The sequence below is a fragment of the Cyprinus carpio genome, chromosome A5, assembly GCF_018340385.1.
Source record: "Cyprinus carpio isolate SPL01 chromosome A5, ASM1834038v1, whole genome shotgun sequence".
Lineage (NCBI taxonomy): Eukaryota > Metazoa > Chordata > Actinopteri > Cypriniformes > Cyprinidae > Cyprinus > Cyprinus carpio.
Window position 1 is genome coordinate 23,698,602 of NC_056576.1, and position 21,927 is coordinate 23,720,528.

At 37.0% G+C, this 21,927-nt stretch overlaps 1 protein-coding gene across 2 annotated transcripts; it reads right to left on the reverse strand.

Moving 5' to 3' along the window:
* Positions 1-324: 324 nt before the first annotated feature.
* LOC109087101 (follistatin-A-like) lies at positions 325-6,597 on the reverse strand. Of its 2 annotated transcripts, none has more exons than XM_042756592.1 (6): positions 6,400-6,597; positions 4,973-5,164; positions 4,504-4,722; positions 4,159-4,383; positions 3,588-3,818; positions 325-2,072 (listed from the first exon to the last, which is right to left on the reverse strand). In XM_042756592.1, the coding sequence occupies exons 1-6, from the start codon at positions 6,491-6,493 to the stop codon at positions 2,050-2,052; spliced, it is 984 nt and encodes a 327-aa protein (XP_042612526.1). In that variant the 5' UTR covers positions 6,494-6,597; the 3' UTR covers positions 325-2,049. The 2 variants fall into 2 exon arrangements, with proteins under 2 accessions (XP_042612526.1, XP_042612524.1); XM_042756590.1 differs by having other exon boundaries at positions 327-2,049.
* Between the last annotated feature and the right edge of the window lie 15,330 nt (positions 6,598-21,927).

Sequence of the window (21,927 nt, forward strand, 5' to 3'; positions counted from 1 at the left end):
TGAACGCAGCTAGATATGTTTACTCTCATGCTCCTCCAGGAATGAGCCCAGATGAGTAAAACACGTGCCTGCTTCAAATGACGTTCAATTGAAAAAGCAGTGAACGTTTTTCTGTCATCTCTGCTAGCACAGTCTCTGGTACTACACTTACCATGTTCATTTTACGTCACATTACAAATCTACATTACCTGGAATCGTTAAAATGTGGTTCATGTTTTAAGTCTTAAAGTCAGAATGAGTCACTGATGTGACAAAGATAACCTAATTGGTCTGGGCATGACATTGTTCCCTTATAAATGGCCTATATGTAAAAAAAAAAAGTCATTGCTTTGAAAATGATCATTTTGAAGGAGGTACAGAGCTGAAAAAAAGAGCAAAGGTGCACCAGACAACTTTATGAGGAGCTTTGCATAATAGGAAAGAACAATGTTTGGAGTCAGAAAGCATTACAGGGGCTCATTGATATGATGTGAATTTCGTAATCATGTGAGGTCAAACTAGAGCCTTTCAGCCAAAATGCAGTGCAATATCAGCTTTATCAGTAGGATGGCATGTGATTGGTTTTTGTCACCAGAAACTGAGTGAAGACAAGAGGAACCATTTGTCTTTAAAAACTTTGTAGGGAGTTGAACTGAACTGAAAGTTAAGTCCATAAGTAAATATTTTGGCTTGATTTAGTTGAAATTTAGTTCAATTCAGAGCCCCACTAGTTGAATTGTGGGGAAAAAAGCTCTGCAGGTTTTCCAGCAGTAGATTCATGATGTCAGTTAAAATGAGTTGAATAACTTTTTATATAATGGCCTTAAAGCTTAAGCAATGAAGCCAGGACACTCTAATTACATACAAAATGAGAATTAGAATCCAATTATTTTGCTTTTCTAAAAAATGGATGGGTACATGGTATGAACTAATGGCAAAATTCAATTCTTAAAAAAATCCACACCACTGAGCAATTTATAAGTATTTTTTTTTAATGATTTCACTCTTAATATCTGTACAAATACATCAAACTTTGTATATACATATGACATTTACATAAAAAATACAAAACTATATATTTATAATTGAATTTTTTGTCTTGAGATGTCTGAAAATAAAAATGCATTTTGACAACAAAGTGAAAAAGTGAATGCTTTGATACTGAGTCCTCTTTATGACCTTTTCTTTAGCTCTGCAAGAGCAATATAGAGCAGAATATTGGCAAAAACGAGACAAAGTTTGCATGGCACAGTTTTCTCAAACAAGTATCACCCACTGCTAATTTCTGCCCTATCGTCGAAAAGTCAAATTGTTGCTGCTGATGATGGACGGCATTTTGCACAAGTGAATTGTCAGGGGTTTCCTATCTGAGAAACGGCTCATTTTCAATGTTTTCCTGCTGCACCATATCGCAAAAACATTGAAGAACGTTCAAGAAAATCCCTTTGGTCAGTGACACTGAACTGTAAACAAAACCAGAAATATACATGTACATTAAAGAGTGACATTTTTTCCTATGCGTTTCCATTTTTTTTCCAATAAATAAGCTCACAAGCTGACATGCATGTATGTGTGAAATAAACATCTGTGATACAGAATTGACACTGATAAGCATTTATACAGCTCAGGGAATGCAATTTACAGCTTGCAGAAGACACACTTTACATGACAGCATTTTACCTCACAATAAATAACACTGCTTCTCTTTGGACAAATATAATTCTCGGTCATAATAAAAAAATAAAAAGAAAGAAAGAAAAGGGAAAGACAACATAAGGGAAAACAAAATAACATGATAGACAAGTATGCCAGACACTGTAAATGTATAAATTATAAAACAGAACACTGTATAAATAAACATCAAGCAGACTGAACTACATGTATACTTCTTTCTTTTTTCTCTGAAAAATAAATTAGCATACACATGTACAGTGTGGACATGATTCCTTGCCCTAGGACTGTTCCACTGGTTGATGGTGCTTTATCCATCCAGTACAGGTGATAATTGGATATAAGCCATGTAGTCCTGGTCTTCCTCATCGTCATCATCCTCCTGGTCTTCAGTAATGGCTATATGGGAGAATACACGGTAGCTGTTGCATGAATATAGACCACAACAGCGCAGAATGTACGTGAGTATTTGTCTTTATCCCAAAGTCTCTAACAATCTAGTGGGTTTTAGGCTACTTGACAGCTTAACCAGGTGAACTGGCTCCCAAAATTATGCAACTAGACGTACATAATGAAGGAAGTCAGCGGTGTGATGGGACGGGGCTGATCAGAAGCTTTAATGGCTCAGGTCTGTTTGGCAGATTTCTGAATCAAGACCAAAAAAGTGCTCTTGCATTCCACAAATGGCTGCTTTTTTCTGGTTTTGTGTCTTAAATCCATTACTTTGGATGCACAGGTTGTGCAACGGCTGACCGTAGCTACGTGGTTGTTGGTTTATTTATTGTTGTTATGTATGTTTTTTATGTATATATTTTTTTTATATATATATATATATTTCCGGAAATTACATTGAAAAAAATGACAGGCAAAGCAATGAAACAAATATGCAGTCCCTCACAAACAAATAGGACAACACGACCACAGCAGAACTGCACACACAAATTCACCTAAAGTTAGATGTCTAACAGCAGAGACTGAGAAAGCATTGCTCTACTAATAACATATTCTTGTCCTGCAAACTGTAAAATGCTGTAGTCATTCAAACCATGAGGTGATCATAAAGTTGGTCCCTTGAAATGACGTACATACCTTAAGGCACAAGAACAATAAGGTAAGCCATTCGTTCACATTGATCATTCGATTCGTTCGTTAGTACAAATCGGAATGTAAGTATTCCCTCATTGATGGCAGGTCTAGCTTCATCAATCCATTCTCAAAGCTAGTGACCCATCTGTCAAAATAGGTAGTCTAGGTAACTTTTAAACAACAGCACCAATGTTACAATCACCTTATATGAGCGTAAGGAAAAGAATTCATGTCTTTTCAAACCCTCAGAGCTATTTACGTCATAGTGCATTTAAAAATAACTGATTACAGCCAAAGTCAAATTAAACAAAAAACATAATTCATAAAACACTTACATGATAACCATGAATATGGAATTGACAAGCTGATATGTTTATATAAGTCTCTACATTTTACACTATAACAAATGGGAAATATGAACTCAGCTTGCTGGTCAATAACAGGTCAGTCTAAACTAGAATTCAAATGTCATTAACTGCAAAAGTTAGTCCGCTCGTGTTTTCTTGTTAGTTAACTGAAGAAAATTAATGTCAAAGGACTCCTTGAAAGAGCTCTTTGTAACATTTGTATATATATATGTATCTTTTTACATTGTATTCATTGATTTCCATTGGTTTTGTGGGTTCTTTTTTAAATAAACATTTTTTTTTTTTTTACTTCTCAAGAAAATGCTAAATTAATGAAGCCAGCCAAAGAGGACATGCAAAGAACTTCCATTCATAAGTCCTTTCTGTAGCTTAACTCTTAGCAGCAGGAAGGGAATAAAGAGGCGCTATTTGGAGGGGTGGGAGGTTTTGGGGAGGTGGTTGCTGGGGGCAGCATTGGATTGTCTTTTAAGATGTATTACTTACAGTTGCAAGATCCTGAATGCTTAACCTCCAGGAGAACCCCCAAAGAGCAAGCGGCCTGCTTCATGGCACACTCGCTGGGATATGTGGTGTTGTCGCTGGCGCACACGGCCTCCTCCGAGCGACTTTCTGGGCACGACTCCACGCAAACTGCACAGCGCCCACGACCCATCTTGGAATCCCATAGACACTTCTTCCCCAAGCTGCATTGGATATCATTGCATGACTTGGCCTCTAAAAAACCACAGGGGACAAGAAACATCAATTTCTACTGATAACACTGGTGTTTTCGTACATACAAATTCATAAACGTGTATGTTGTTGTTGTGGAGAGGCTGTTGGCAAGTCACGCTCAGTTTGTCAGTTTGTTAACACACAAGACGAGCCAACATCAGGAAACAATTAGACAAAAATTACTTTCCTTTGCAAGTAATAATCACAACTGGGATTGTCACGAAAGTAATGGAACTGAATTAATTTGGGATTTCGCCATTGTTGCACTCTGAACAGAAAACAAATTCCACCATTTTCAACTTTTCTCATTTAAATGAAACAGGCAAATGTTGACACTCACTGATGCATTTCCCTTCATATGCCACACCAATGGATCTACCAAGCAAGCACGTGGCTCTCCTTAAATGGCACGCACTGGCGTAAACAATCCCATCGTTGCCACAAAGATACTGATCCGGAGACGTGACCTCTGGGCATATGCGGTTGCACGTCACACAGTATGCATTGTTTGTCTGGTCCACCACACAAGTTGAACTTCCCGGACACATGACATCATGGCACGTCTCTGTGAGGATGAGAAGGGAATACTGAATGATACTGTTTTACCTGGTTTTCTCATTTTCACAACCAATGACCTAGTTTCCCAAAATCTTTCACTTTTGTGTGGAAGCAGTGTGTTACCTACTTTTGCATTTGCCTTGATACTGCACCTCCAGATCCGGGTGGCCTTTGCATTTGGATTTCAAGAGGGCACATTCATCTCGGTATGTTTTCCCATCTGAGCCACACACCGGCCCCTTCCAGGTGATGTTGGAGCAGTCTGGGGCGCAGACGCAGCGAGGCTTACTCCTCCTGTTCATTTTACATTTCTTCCCAGGGCCACAGTCCACATTATCACATGTCTCTAAAATTCAGCCACACAGGAACATGATATGTAAAGCCGCTGAATTTTTATTCTACATTAATATTACTAATCGATGTTTGTTTGACTTTATATTAAAGTAAGGATGGGGGCATGACCAATGAAGCACAGTAACTTTGTATTATTATTATTTATACTTTTGAAATATGCATGTAATATGTTTTTATGACGTATATAATAGCAACATATGCTATTAGAGGTTTCCACCTGAACAAACGAACATGGATTCTACCTTTACAAGGTATGCAGTTTGGAGCCCCGCCATTGAAGATCATCCACCTGAATAATGTGCTGTTTGGCACATCTTCCTCAGTCCAAGATGTTCCGAGCCTCCCACTCCGGCAGCATTCCTCTCGACTCATCCCAGGCATGTAGAGGACCTGACATCTCCCGTTCTTGCCTTGCTGTAGCCAGCAGTTACCAGCTGTAGAAAAAAAAAGAGCCAGTCGTATTAAAGTCTGAAGCCAATGACCCAGACACAACACGTGCAGCCTGTATTAGCTGGAGCTCTCCTGCTCCCCCTCCCCCGCTGTATTTTGTCTGATTTTTCCCAACGTGATGCGACTATTTTACACTTGCATGCCTTCGGCCAGACAACTCAAGGGCTCCGGGTCTGCTCGGGAATATGCTTTTCCTGTCGTCGAATATGTTAAGACCGTAGAGAGATTTATTGTCTTGAAGTAAGTGCCAGATTGACAGCCTCGTACCTATTTAAACAATGTGCATGGCAGTCTAGACTCCAGTTCCTCGAGCGCTCTGTGCCAACTGTCTGCGCTCATCACGTTTCAGCACACTTACAGCAGCATTCCAAACGCTGCTTTTGCCAACACAAACGCGTTTATCCGTTGCTAAGAATAAGAATTAGACATTTTTTGAACTGTCGGGTCAACCCTGAGGGGAATTAGTCGTGTTTATGTATTAAATTAGGCATTCGTGCCGGGGATACCACGCGCCAGACGATCCAATTAAATCATACAGTCACGCGAGCTTCATCAAACTTTGTTCTCAAAAATGATCGTGCCGTTTTGATGACAGATACGCAAAGCGATTCTAATAATTAAATGCATAAAAATGTTACACATTATTTTTTTAAAAATTCATTATGTCCACTGATTTTTGGAAAACCAGACGAGGTAGACAGTGTCTAATTTCACTACCTACTATTTGAGAAAAATACAATCGAATGTCTAATCATAAAGGCTGATTTGAGAGTGTGCTAAATATGCATTTATACAAAACACTCATTTTTCACATTATTGCTAGACAATAATACAATCAGCTATTCATTTTTTATTATTTTTTCAAGATGCATCTCGGTGTCCTCTAATTTTGACAATATTGTGCATTTATTTTAGATAACGATAAAATGCTCTGTTGCAATTTTCATCTGTTAATTTAGCATAGTAAATTCTGGATGTTTTTTCCCCCTTTTAAAAAATGGTGCATGTAAGGACGCACCTGTCTCGAGGACACCAATGCAGGCGCGAGCCAAGAACAAAACTTTACAGTTGTCTTGTATTTAAGCAGGTCCCTTCATTCTAAAGGAATACTTTAATTCTAAATGAATTCCAGCCCAGACTCATATCTAAAGCATGTCAAAAAAATAATAATTTAGAAGAAACAAATACAGCAAAAAAAGAATGAAAAAAGTGCACTCACCTTGCACTTTTTGATCTTCAATCAAATAACAGAGCCATAAGAGCAATAAAATCATTCTCGGGTGGAGCGGCTGACGCTTTAGCATCCTTTGCATGTTTAAAGAGAGAAAGAGTATAGACGAGCAGTGCAAAAGTAATCTTCTTACTCAGGCAGTGCTGAATGAACGCTGCTCTCAGAGTGCCACCTCTTTTTAAGTGTATAAGGGGTCTCGGGCCGACTGTCTGTGGTGTGGGCGGTCTTCCTCTCTGTGGGGGTGGGGAGAAAGAACCCCCCCCCCCCCCCAAGTTCTTTCAATCCAAATCAGGTGACATAGTTGTTAGAAACTTTCTCTTGCCCCTAAATCACTTCTGAGTTTTGCTGAATACCAAGTCGCAGGAGGCATAAATAAAAAATGGCCCAGTTTGTAGGCTATTTTGTAACCTTATGGATATCCAGAACTGACCAGGCGTGATGTGACTAGTCCAGTTGCCCAGGAAAACATTATTTTGACATAAGCAAACAATATATTAAATCCCACCCTAAAAAAAAAAACCAGATTCCAATGAATATTGGGATTTAGTATAAAGAAAAGGGAACGCGTTTGTAGGTGTATGATTAGATGTAAAGACTCTGTAACCGGATATGAATTACAAATTCAGCCGCGCATTGATAGCCTGCCAGTGTCACCACAAACCCTTGCCGAGATGGAAAATGTCACAACTTTCTAGGCCATGAAAGGTCTGATTAACAGTAGAGGGTGTTAATTTAATACAAGGTTACTGTTGAAAGGTGATCTGCGCAAGGAGACAATGGATTACAGAATAAAGGAAAGAAAGACTATTATTAGACAAAACAGGTGTTGCGATTTCCCTCCGGGATCACAATCTATATCCCATTCAATTTCCGAACGGCGGTGGCGCGAGGCAGACTACACGGAATTCATTTCCATAGAAGTGAGACACGCGAGACTGACTGGAGGATTTTCTCTCTGTGGCGGAGGTGCACGTGCGACCTCTTCTGCAAGAGACTTGAACCACACAAAACACACACATGTATGTGCACATCCGCCGAGATCAATTATTGCATACTGTTTAGAGAGAGGGAGTATCGTATAAAGGAGCCTGTAGCGAACACTCGATCTTTCGAAGTAGCTTTTTTCTATTTTAATTGGTTTCGACTTTAATAATTCGTTCCATTTTATTTAGTTTTATTTGCATTTGGCAAAACCAATCATTATTATAGAACAAATTTGTGTATAGCCTAATCATTGCGACGAATCGCAAATGAATCTACACTTTCTGTATAGATGTTGTTTAGCCTTTTATTATCCGTCAAATCATGGATGGCTTTAATTAAGCTGCGCATAACCCAATAATTATAGAACGTATGAAGATCCGATTATGAAGATAATTCACATGGTGCAAAACAGCCAGTATGAGGAAACTGGAGGAAGCCCACAAGATCACCAGATTAAAGTTTATTAGTAGCCTATCAGATCGGTGTAATTTTCATTATTTCATAATTTTCAAATCGGTGCAATTGCCATTGCGTTTCTATTCTCCATAATTTTCTAATGTAACTCTAGAAGAGAATATTGTAGCCTTATGGTTAACTTTTGGCATTGGCCATACTAACTTTATACAAAACGTTTCCCAGGACTTTGGCAGTGACCTAATTTAAATATTAGTATTATCTGCATTTGATTAGTGTGACACATAAAATCTCAAGGTCTGATCAAAGCATGTTATAGCTTTAGTTTAAGCCAGGAAATGTTAAATCTACATGTCTTAGTTTCACCTGTCAGTTACAATATGAGCCAGCCGGATGACAAACATAATAACTGTGAGTGTTTTATTACAAGTTCCTTGGCTGCAGAGCTTGTCCGTGTCATGTGGTGCACTTTGAGGCAACTGTAAGCATTGCTTGGTTTCAAAAACACGTATCCAAAACAAAATCCGCATTTGTGTGTGTGTGTGTGTGTGTGTGTGTTCTTTTTTTCCACAGTATAATTAACTGTCTGTGTATTTCATCCCTCTTGGTTTTGAATAAATAATATTTGGTCGATAGAATATTTTGTTGATGTTCTAACTGCCAAGATGATGTCCTGTGTTCCCAGATCCTACGCTTAATGATAAATAAATATAGCATGTCGTTATTATAATGCCTAAGCGTTATTAAAATATTGTGGAAACCAAAGTAAATAAAAAAAATACTCATGATATTAGCTAGAAACCTTATAGCTGGAGTTTGTTGGTTTAGTGAAAAGATGAGGTAAGTTGTGGAAGACAGGATTTTTTTTTTAATTAGGCCTATTATTGTTATTTTAAAGTAATACACTTCCTGAAAATACTTAATTTAATTCAATTCATTGTTTTTCATAATAGGTATATGTATTAGGGGTAAAAAGCCACAACCTTCAAAAGGTATCTTGTTCTTGTCTCTTGTTACCATGTTGTAATTAAATTGTAAATGATCTGGTGACATCTAGTGGTACTGCAGTGCTTGTACAGTTGCTGACATATGCTGAAGAACCTGGGCTGTTTCTCAAAAGCATCGTGAGGTAAATTGATCGTAGAGGCCATTGGTGGCATTGGATCTACGATCTACATAGGCTTACGATGCTTTGGGAAACGCAGCCATGGACATAATAAAATGGCTTTGGAGTTATTTGACAGTAACTCGCAAAATTAGATGATAAACGATAAACGAAATTACATTATCCAAAGCACCTACTGAGATCAGATCTGGAACAGAATGTATTAGTCATGCCTCCAGCATCCACTAGATTGCTTCCTAAATACTGAAAACTGGCTTTAATACAAGCTTTAGGAACAAGAATAAATAACTTTTACATAGCATGTGGCTTTTGTAAAAGTTATTTATTTACTATTATTTAACAAATTGTTCTGTAAATAAATAATAGCTAAAGGCACATTAAAAGGTAAAAAGGTTAAGATGAGAGTTATGGTTCCCGTAAGCTGTTCAATATCATTCAGGCTATTTTCTGAACATTTAATAGAATTTTGTTTCCATCACAGACGTGCATACACTTAAGGAACATTTGTTTAGGAAACATTGTTATTTTAAATCTAAAACTTTGAGAAAATACAGATAATTAAAATACTGAGGAAAAGAGTTTAAACAGTTTAAACAGTTGAACAATACCAATGTGTGTGTGTTTTTTTTTAAATAAGGATGTGCTAATAGGTTTCATTAAAATAAAAGGTTCTGGATGTTCTTGTGCTCTCTGCACACATTTTTTTCAATCATTCCTCAACCTCTTGTCATGACACAGCCCATAATTTATGCAGTTCAGGATCATTATATATATATATATATATATATATATATATATATATATATATATATATATATATATATATATATATATATATATATATATATATATATACACCTAGTAAATGAACTAACTAAATGATCCTGAACTGCATAAATTATTACAATTTAAAATAATTGTTTTTAAATTTATTATACTTTAAATTATCATTTATTTCTGTGATGCAAAGCTGAATTTTTAGGATCATTATCACATGATCCTTTAGAAATCATTCTAATATGATGATTCATTATCTTTTTTGGAAACAGTTCTGCTGCTTAATATTTTTTCAGAACATGTGATACTTTTTTAGGATACTTTGATGAATAAAAGTAAAAAAAAAAAAAAAAAAAAGGAAGCTATGTTTTTAAAATAAAAATATTTTGTAATAACAATATACACTACTGGTCAGTAATTTGGGGTCAGTTTTTTTTTCATCAAATATATTAGACAGCAGAACTGTTTCCAACACTCATAATAAATCAGAATATTAGAATGATTTCTAAATGATCATGTGATAGACTGGATGTTACATGTGACACTGAAGGCTGGAGTAATGATGCTGAAAATTCAGCTTTGCATCACAGGAATAAATTATATATATATATTTTTTAAGTATATTCAAATAGAAAACTATTATTTTAAGTTGTAATAATATTTCACAATATTACTGTTTTTTCTGTATTTTTGATCAAATAAATGCAGGCTTGATGAGCAGAAGAGACTTCTTTCAAAAACATTAAAAATAGTAATGTTTCCAAATTTTGGCCTGTACTGTATATATAAAACTAGGAATATTTGATATCTGATTGTCTTTGGCTGAGTAATTCTGTTGTTTTGCCTTGAGAAAAAGTATGCAGTATAAGCAGTGTAAAAGAAATAACAACCTTTGGAATGTGACAGTTCAGGAGAGAAATGAGTAACAAGCTGTTATTTGCAACTGTACACTGAGCTTAAAAGCATTTATTAAGCAGATAGTTAATGAGCTGCTTTCAAAGCCCTTTTAAAATCTGTGGCACCTCATTCCTTATTGACGGAAGAATTGTTCTGATTATTAATAATAGTAAATGTAAGTATTTATTGAACATTTATGGAAATCATGTTGTCATCACACATCACACAGCCTAAATGTCACTTAAAAGCACTTGGAAAAATGAGTATGTAGCACATTTGCTAAATTCCTCTTAAGCCATACCAGAGCAGATAGCAGCCAGTGAGTATACTGTGCATCACAAAGAGGCAATGCCTCATAGATAATGTCCAATTATTTTTTCACAGTAATAAATAGTGTTGGTTAGTTTATTAATGGACTCTGCACTCAACTCTTTTCACAGCTTTGGAAAACAGTACTTGGAAAACCATAGGTCAAAATCAGTGAGAGACCAACTGAAAACCCAAAATAGGCCTATCGTAAACAGGGAAACATACCAAGTCCACTTCCAGACAGGTGCTCTTGGACACAAAAAACAAAACCAGTTCCAAGAGCACCATCTAGTGGATGATAGAAGGAAACACAGAGGTCTTCCCTCCACAGACGTCATTTAAGTTTTTTTATTACCTCTGAATAGCTACTTAAAAAATATTGTATCCGTAACTATTTTTATATGTAAAATTATTTTAATATAAAACATTTTATTGTAACAAATTATTAGTATATCAGGGTACAAAAACATCTGTCAGTCGGGTCTTAGATTTGGTCAGCTTAAATGGAAGATTTGGTCAAAATCACTCGTTCATTTTGTAACATAAACATGTCCACAGGTGCTACATCAGCTATATTCATTTTTAATGTGATTAAGATTTTTAAGCCACCATATGAAGCAAATTTCTCAAGTCTTCAAAAACTACTGAATGTGTCTCACACATGCTATCTCACACAACCTCACTCTCTCCTTGTGTGTGCGTGTGCGTGTGTTTTACGAGCTGGCACTAAAAGGTAATGACAACTCTAGACTGGTTACCTAACAAGTAACTGTTACTTGTTAAGTGTTTATGTAACAAAATGCAAATATCAAAAACCGGACGCACATTTTCCCAATTAGTAATTACTCAGTGTGGCAGTATCATAGCCTACTAAAATAATTACAGATTACTTGTGATTTCACGCTGCAACGCAGCAGAGGTGCAGCAAAGCTAAACAATCATGATTTCCCATTGTAAGTTAAAAAGTGTTGGCCTTAAAGGTGCAGTAAGCGATTGAAATCAACACTCAAACTATTTTGTTAATATTTGCCAGCTGTCTATTCTGTGTGTATGCTGGAAAAATAGTTTTTTTTTCTACATAGCCCTGGTTGTGTAAACAGGGGGAAAAGCGATCCAAAGAAGCATCCACTCTTGTAGCTAATCAGCAATTATAATGCTCACGATGCGGAGGAGAGAGAGAGTGAGAAAGCCGGAGATATGTAAAATGAATGAATGAATGAATGAATGAATGAAATATCATTGGAAAAAGAAGGATTTACGATCAGACAAGAACTAAAACCGTTTCCAGGGATAGAGAGACATTATGGAGTTTTCCACTGCATGGTACGGCTCGGTACGTTTCACTTTTTTGGAGTTGGTTCCACTGGGTACAGTACCTGGTACTTTTCTTTTTAGTACCACCTCGGTTGAGGTTCCAAGTGAACCGTACCCTTGCCAAAACGTGACGTGTTTCTGCTGAGCTGATTACGGATTAGCCGGAGAGAATCGTCACTACCTGCATCACTGAACTTGTGACACAAACACAACAGAACCGCTAGATTTAAATCAGCACAGCCAGGAAATGATCGAACCCAACTGTTTTGAACGAGCGCACTTTTTTAACAACCAAAACGTTTCATTGTCTGTTGTGGAAGTACAGACGTTCCTCTCGTTGATAGCAGAGGAGCGGATTTTTTTTGTAGAAGTTGTGGCAGTAGAGGCGGCGCAACTATAACGACATGTAAATAATCCCGCCCACTCTAAAGCTATGCTAAACTGCAGTGGAAACGCAAACTAGCCGAGCCGTACCGCAGTGGAAAAGCGCCATTAGAGAGCGGGAAGACCTGAAAAGGACGCCAAGGTTTCTTTGTTTCAGATCGACAAGTGAGTAACATTGGCATCTCACAGAATCAAGATATGCTGTTGTTGTAATACTAGCTACTATTCTAACAGTACTGATTTGTGCTTATGTGAGCAAGCTGTCTGATGCGCCAGCTGTGCATAGCTGTGGCTAGAGCCTTGCACTTGCCCAAGACGCTCAGACCCTAGCCCGCCCGTGTCTGACAGCTTATCAGAATTACCGACCTTGAATTCCTTAAATTCCCTTGATCTTTTGACATATAAGAGGTCATTGTACTATAAAAACATCCTGTAAGTTTCAGAACTCAAAACTTTCTTGTAAATCTAAAAACAAAGTTTATATTGAAGCCAATCTGCCAAAATGACAGGTTGTGGAATGTGCCACTTTGTGACATAATAGTGTGGCTAAACACCGCCTCTGCAGATGAAGATCAGCACCTGCTTCTGCATCACTGCCTGTTTAGTCCCGCCCACTGATTTGAGCATATAGTGTAAATAACGAGAGAGGCAAATGCATGGGCCCATTCTTCTTACCTCGCTTAATACATCTGAGATTATTTGAAAGATGCCAGATCTTCTAATAGTGATAACTAGGGCTGCACAATTAATCAAATGTGATTGTCATGCTTATCTTGTAAGTAAAGCTGGTTCTGTGATTAGTAGTAAATCTCCAGCACGTGCTTTCAGATGGAGCAGCATTTAGTACACAGAGCTGTGGTTCACTGACAAGCTACGATAATTAAAAAGTGCAGAAATTGTTCTGTGATTATAAAAGCTGTTTGCTTAGCTTGTCAGTGAACTACGGCTCTGTGTAGTAAATGCTGCTCCATCTGAAAGCATGTGAAAATACCACATTTAATAACATGTTTTTACTCCAAACTCACTTCATAACGTCAGTCGAGTGTTTGAAATAAATCCTTCTGTGAGATGTTGTGGCATCTTACACAGAATAAGCCATGCAACATATTTCATAGTATTCTAAGCAGTGATAAAGGCTATGTTGATTAGTATTGCATTATTATATACTTTATAATAAACATTATAATAAGACGAACTCAGAAAAACCATCTACTGTCGTAGTCATGTGTTTATTAGTCATGTTGAATCAATGAAAGCAGTTAGATATTCTGTTTATTCAGCTGCAGTGTTTCCTGGGTTTCTTCTGCGAGGCGTATTTGGAGTTTCAGTGCGAGAGCGCTCTCTGGCCTTCGGATGGACATTTACTGCTGATCACAGAACCGTGCTTCACTGAAAGAAGCTTCTGCCTAATCGCAATTTATCGCCTTTGAGATTTAATTTTGATTAATCCTGCATCCCTAGTGGTAACTAATCTCTGGCTAATTTGGTTCTTTAAACTAATTTGTGGATTTGATTAAAATATCTGGATTAAGTTGTCTAAGATTAACTACTGTGCATTCTCGTGTTCCCTGTAAAGGGCAGATGTATCGATACTCGAAACCGCTACCCGATCAGCAATACAGCGATTGGCTGGTTGCAAGACAGCAACGTAATGACATCATATAATTAAAAAAGACACCTGACTTGTTTATATTCACGATTTCTAGTATTTGTACAGGCTTTACATATTTATTTCAATGTTGTAATTAGCAATTCATATAATTTTATCTTTGAAGCAGATTTGATATGTGACAGGATTAATTAAAGTTTCTTAAGGGTCAAGATCAAGTTATCTGCATCTCCTGCCCTCCATCAAGCCACTCCCATAATAGCTGTCACAACTCAAATTAATGCACGACTCAGAATAACTGTATAGCATGTGACTCTAATACAATTATAGACTCTAATACAATTATAAAGTAATTATTTTATCAATAATACATTTTTCAATGAGTAAAAATGGCTGTGTCTATAGTATTATAGATTACACAACATTATAATATTATTTTCAAATAAATTTTTAGATAATTATTATTTTTAATTATTGTCCCCGGATTAGTAGGGTACTCTTGTAATAAAGTAGCAGTGGCTGGGATAGATTTAAAATATAAATTCCTCTTAAAAAGATGCAATCTAATCCTCTTTACATGAAATAAGCCTGCTCCTGAGCAAGTTTAAGTTTACGGACCTGTTGCTATGACAGCAAGTGCAGGATGAGCTTCGAAGAAACAAATAATCCAAGATCATGCCAAATCGTCAAAAATTAAATCCAGATAACTGAGTTAGCGACGTACGAAGAACGGGCCCCAGGTCTGTGCAGAAGCCAAATGATAAAGATGGCTCCGAAGACAAGACAATCAGTCTCTGCACCGCCTTCCTTCTGATCCCAACATTAGGAAAGATTGGATGAACTTCATTTTTAAGTTCCATAAGTGTCAGTAAGAACTTGCTCCTTTATTCACTTAATTTTACTGTGTATTCGTTTACAAACAAGGCATGATTCAACGAAGGATTTTCAAAAAGTCTGAAACTAAAAGATGAATCTGTGCGACTATATTGGATCTGACAGTAATGTTGCAACACACACGTGTGAGTAACTGTTTTTATTATGTGGTCACTAGTGCTTTGTCTATTATTACAGTATTTATGCATTTTTAACCTAAATCACATCAGTGTCCATCTTGAGATTCTTGAAGGATTTGACTGTCAAACATACACAACTGTTAGCCAATCATAGCAGTGAGCGTTTACTTTGGAGTCTACAGTCTGCCACACCTATTCAAACAGAGCGTTCAGATGAGGGGGTCAAAACAGGACAGAAAATAGCCTATTACTTCTAAATTATAATTTTTTTTTCTAGGTAGAAATCTTGATCACATTATAAGTGGACCTCAGAGAATAGTACAAAATAATTAATTTAAAAAAAGGCAGTTTATGACCCCTTTAAGGATTCTTTGGCCATTTAACACATCATTACCCTGAATTCCCACATGTGCTGGTTCTCAAATAAAACAAGTTATTATTCCTAGCTGTTTTATACTGTATAATGTAATCATGATTTCCGATAAAATGTCACTTCTATTTGTTTGCAATAATTGGACAAATGAATAATGCATTCTTTTTATATATTCTTTTACATAAGCTTTTAAATCAATCCCACATTCTTAAAAATAAAGGTGCTTCAAAAGGTTCTTCAAGCGATGCCATAGAAGAATTTATTCTTTATTCTTATTTTTTAAATAAAGAAATTGGTCAATAAAAAAAAAAATCAATTACAGACGTAATCAAACAGATGATGAATACTATTAACAGCAATTGTTATATGATGCAATCAAACTTATAGCAAAATTTGCTAGTTCTTTATGTTGTTTCAGGGTTAGCATCATCTGAGGTCCTCTGAGGGGTTGGCATCATTTCTTCTCAGCTGTTCTGGATCCAGACTGAAGCTGGTGTAAATCCTAGTTACATCTCAAGGCAAAACAGAGAAACAAATAGAGACATAATTTGCGTAGCTGCTGTTCCAACCAAGTAAAATTAATTAGTTTATCCCAAGCTAAAGAATAATAATGCACATTTGATCAGATATAACTACAGTCCAAAATTATGAGATGCATTATTTGAATGCTTGGCCAAAGAGGTGTGTTTTTAATCTAGATTTAAACAGAGAAAGTGTGTTTGAACCCCGAACATTATCAGGAAGGCTATTCCAGAGTTTGGGAGCCAAATGCGAAAAAGCTCTACCTCCTTTAGTGGACTTTGCTATCCTAGGTACTACCTAAAGTCCAGCGTTTTGTGACCTTAGGGAGCGTGATGGATTGTAGCATGGTAGAAGTCTAGTTAGGTACATAGGAGCTAAACCATTAAGGGTCTTATAGGTGAGTAATAATATTTTTTAACTGATATGAAACTTAATAGGTAGCCAGACAACCGCCTAGCAGTGCATTACAATAGTCCAGTCTAAAGGTCATGAATGCATGAAGTAGCTTTTCTGCATCAGAAACAGGTAACATGTTCCATATCTTAGCAATGTTTCTGAGGTGGAAGAATGATGTTTTTGTAACATGAAATATGATTTTCAAAAGATAAGTTGCCGTCTAATATAACACCCAGGTCTTTAACTGCAGATGATGACATAACAGTACATCCTTCAAGTTGCAAATTGCATTCTATGAGACTCTATGTGCAGGTTTTTGGTCCAATAAGTAATACCTCAGTTTTGTCTGAATTTAATAGAAGAAAATTACCGGTAATCCATTGTTTTATATCTTTAACACATTCTGTCAGATTGGATAGTTTAGAAATTTCATTTGGTCTTGATGAAATATATAACTGAGTATCATCGGCATAGCAGTGGAAACTAATTCCATGTTTTCTAATGTTGCCAAGTGGCAGTATGTACTCTATATTGAAAAATAACAGAGGGCCTAACACGGATCCTAGTGGCACCCCATAATTTACTGATGTTCACCATTTAAGTAGACAAAATAGTAACAGTCTGCTAAGTATGATCTAAACCACCGTAATGCCTGTCCCTGAATACCAGTGAAATTTTTTGTGTAGTGAGTATGGTGTAAGTCTGCTTAGTGTGTTTTAATGAATAGTAGTGAAATTTGTAGTCGGCCTAAGAGTTCCTTGGTCAGAAGTCATTTGTAATTTTAACAAGCGCAATTTCTGTGCTATGATGAGGCCTGCATCTTCACTGAAATTTTTCATAGATGTCATTTTTTTGCAGGAAGGAGTACAATTGAGTGGACACAATTTTTCTAATATTTTATACATAAACAGAAGATTTGAAATGGGTCTGTAATTTGCCCATTTATTTGGATCTAGTTGCGGTTTCTTAATGAGAGGCTTAATAACTGCCATCTTAAGCAATCTGGAACATGACCTACAGATAGAGATGAATTATTAATATTGAGAAGAGGCTCTTCTGCTACAGGTAACATCTCTTTCAATAGTTTAGTGGGGATGGGATCTAGTAGGCATGTTGTTGGTTTAGATGTAATGCTTAGTTTATCTAGTTCTTCCTGTCCTATAGTTCTAAAGCACTGTAATCGTTCTTAAGGGGCAGTAACAGAGGATGGATCATAAAACTCAGTCAAAGGTTGTACATTTACAATTGTATTTCTAATAGTTTCGATTTTCTCAGTGAAGAAATTTATAAATTACTACTAAACTGTGATGAAATATTCAGTTCAGGTGATGTCTGTTTATTTGTTAGTCTAGCGACTGTATTAAATAGATACCTTGGATTGTTTTGATTATTTTCTATGAGTTTGCAGAAATGCTCGGCCCTGGCTGCTTTTAGAGCCTTTTTATAGCAGGATATGTTTTCTTTCCATGCGATTTTTGAAGACCTCTATAATTGTTTTTTTTTCCATTTGTGCTCTAGGTTACGTGTATCTCTCTTGAGAGCCTGAGTATTAATGTTGTACCATGGTGCAGTACTTTTATCTCTAACCCTTTTTAATCTGATGGGTGCGACAGTGTCTAATGTATTAGAGAAGATTGTGCCCATACTGCTAGTGATTTCATCTAGTTCATTTGTGTTTATGGGAAAAAGTGGAAAAAAAAGTGAAAGTGACGTGACATGTGGCCAAGTATGGTGACCCATACTCAGAATTAGTGCTCTGCATTTATCCCATCCAAAGTGCACACACACAGCAGTGAACACACACACACACACCATGAACGCACACCCGGAGCAGTGGGCAGCCATTTTTGCTGCGGCGCCCGGGGAGCAGTTGGGGGTTCGGTGCCCTGCTCAAGGGCACCTCGGTCGTGGTATTGAAGGTGGGAGAGAGTGCTGTACAATCACCCCCCCCCCCGACAATCCCTGCAATCCCTGCCGGTACGAGCCTCGAACCGACACTCTAACCATTAGGCCACGACTTCCACAATTTCTCACTAAGCAGCTGAGACAGATCAGACAGTATTTTTTGTGAATCTATCTTTAGTGGTTGGGATAATTGTTCTACCTAGTTGATAACGTGGAGTGATATGACAAATATCAGCGGTATTAAGTACACAAAAACAAAACAATAAATGAAAGACAACATTCATAAGCTGAAATGTGTACTCTCACACTCACTCTCTCTCATACTCACACTCTCACTCACTCACACACTCACTCACTCACTCACACACACACACACACACACACACACACACACACACACACACATACACACATAGACAGTTTGACATACATGCTCAGGGCAAATTCTGCAATCCTGCTATGTGTACAGTATGTGGTCCTACATATAACCTAAACTACATATTATAAAGGGATTTTATAACACTTTGGTTCAGTTCAGGAAAAATTTGTCTTATCAGATTTTTTTCTTAGTGCTTTAGCTCGCTTAATATCTAACTTCTTTAACAAAGTTGCAGATGCAGATTCATACACAGTACATCCATAATCTGTGACTGATCGCATGAGACCGATATGCCCTTTAATGATTGTTTGTCTCTACCCCAATCTTGTCTTGTCCTCTCATTAAATGTAATGCTTTACTACACTTCTTTCAATATAGTCTATATGGTCTTTCCATGTTAACTTATCATAAACCACATTCCAAATATTAAAATTTAGATACCTTTTCTAATGTGGACCCATATAATTTAAGATGCTTATTCTCTTTAATTTTTCTCCTAGTAAATATCTGATAAGTTTTGGATATAGAAAATCTAGATAAAGATCATCTTTCCAATATCTCAATTGCTTCTTGAATTCTATCCATACTAAAATATATATTTCTTCCTCTTTTCTTTTTGACCACATTTAAAATCTTTGTACACTTTTTTATTTTATTTTTTTAATTAGTGCAGAAAATATACAAAAACGGCCACATATTTTACATATACACTTTGCATATACAGGTGCATCTCAATAAATTAGAATGTCATGGAAAAGTTCATTTATTTCGGTAATTGAACTCAGATTGTGAAACTCGTGTATTAAATAAATTCAGTGCACACAGACTGAAGTAGTTTAAGTCTTTGGTTCTTTTAATTGTGGTGATTTTGGTTCACATTTAACAAAAACCCACCAATTCAACAAATCATCATCTCAACAAATTAGAATACTTAATAAGACCAATTAAAAAAAAAAAAAACATTTTTAGTGAATTGTTGGCCTTCTGGAAAGTATGTTCATTTACTGTACATGTACTCAATACTTGGTAGGGGCTCATTTTGCTTTAATTACTGCGTCAATTCGGTGTAGCATGGAGGTGATCAGTTTGTGTCACTGCTGAGGTGGTATGGAAGCCCAGGTTTCTTTGACAGTGGCCTTCAGCTCATCTGCATTTTTTGGTCTCTTGTTTCTCATTTTCCTCTTGACAATACCCCATAGATTCTCTATGGCAGGGCTCTAGACTAACTTTTTGCACTGGCTGCACTGGTGCGCCTAAATTTTTCTTAGGTGCACCATTTTTTGGTCACATTTAACACCGCAGTTTTACAAGTTCACTTTTTTTAAAATCGCTGTCCATATAGGCAATATTGACTTGAAAATGATTAACTAACAATCTGGTCAACATAAAGTTCTTTATTTGAAGCACAATTCTACAAGAATGGTAACTTACTGAAAAAGTGTTGGTGATTAAAGTGCTTCACTGAAATTTAAATTTAAATCATCTCAAAATAAATGAAATGAAAAGAAAATCTAAATTAAGTGTTTTAAGGGCTTCAAACTGAACATCTCATGGCTCAGTGTCTTATGGACTATCCTCCATTGCAGTCACATGCCCCTCGGATGGCCAACTCCTGTAGTTTGGCCTTCTTGATCTTTGGCCTTGGCTAAACCAGCTGGCCACACTCTCTCTAGCATCAAAATCTTCCAGACCTGGCCCCTCTACACTGATTCTTATCCGATCTTCCACTGAGTCTGAATGAAGGGATGATCTAGTGTCTGATTTGAACCGCTAAACAGCTTATACTACTGTCTCAGCTATTAAAATAGTTCAGTTTTGTATGTAATAGCAAAGTGATTATATTTCATTTTGGTTTTTTTATCCAATAGTTTGTGCGGAGACGCTTCAGGATATGGAGATGCCAGCATGCTCACTTGCAATTTTTTCAGTGGATACGCTGTCATTTTTGCACATAAAGGGAAGAGTAATACATCATACGTAACTACAAAGGGTCTTTTATTTGTGTGAACTCACAATGTCAACAAAACATTGTGCTTTTATAAAATAAAGAAAACAAACACGATGCGCTTTCTGCGTCTCGTCTTTAACAGGAGTACAAAAATGAAAACATGCCTCACAGACATGATAAATATATCTACAGAAGGCTTTAAATTATTACTTAACGAAATAAAACAAAAACTCTTTCATTGTAATCATAATCCGTAAAGATGCACTTCTCTCTAAAGGCTCGTCTAATGAGGAGATGGCGAGTCAGAATCAGCAACTTCATCCTTGCGACACAGACTCAGAAAAAACTAGTTTATTAGTAAATAATTCAAATAACCCCTTACTATTTCCCCCTGTCACATTTATGATAATTACTTTTGCCAGTGCTTTGCGGCAAGCTTGAGCCTATTGCATGTATTTGAATGGAGAACTGTTCAGCTGCGCTGCTGCTGTGGGACACTAAACACCGTTGAGCCACTATTGACAGTCGTGGTAGCACGGTCTCGTGTTGTTTCCACCAGCGTGGAAAATTTTTTTTCATCTCTAATTGATGGATGTCTAAAATATAAAAGTAAGGAGAAGTTTAAAACAGGCGGGAGGCCCAGCCCGCGTCTGAATTATGACGTGAAAATTATCCCGAAGCCCGGCTCAAGGGGCGTAAAAAAGTTGCAGTCCATCGGGCTTGGGCTGAAATGCAAAAAGCACAGGGAGACTTTCAGAGTCGCGGAGACTTTTTTTTTTTTCCTTGAACGGCTGGTTGCACCGGTGCGACCTCTGATTTTTTTTAGTTGCACCATTGAGAAATTAGGTCGCATGTGCGACTAAATCGGTCGCACTCTAGAGCCCTGTATGGGGTTCAGGTCTGGTGAGTTTGCTGGCAACACCATGGTCATTTAACCAACTTTTGGTGCTTTTGGCAGTGTGGGCAGGTGCCAAATCTTGCTGCAAAATGAAATCAGCATCTTCAGAAAGCTGGTCAGCAGAAGGAAGCATGAAGTGCTCCAAAATGTCTTGGTAAACGGGTACAGTGACTTTGGTTTTCAAAAAACACAATGGACCAACACCAGCAGATGACATTGCACCCCAAATCATCACAGACTGTGGAAACTTAACACTGGACTTCAAGCT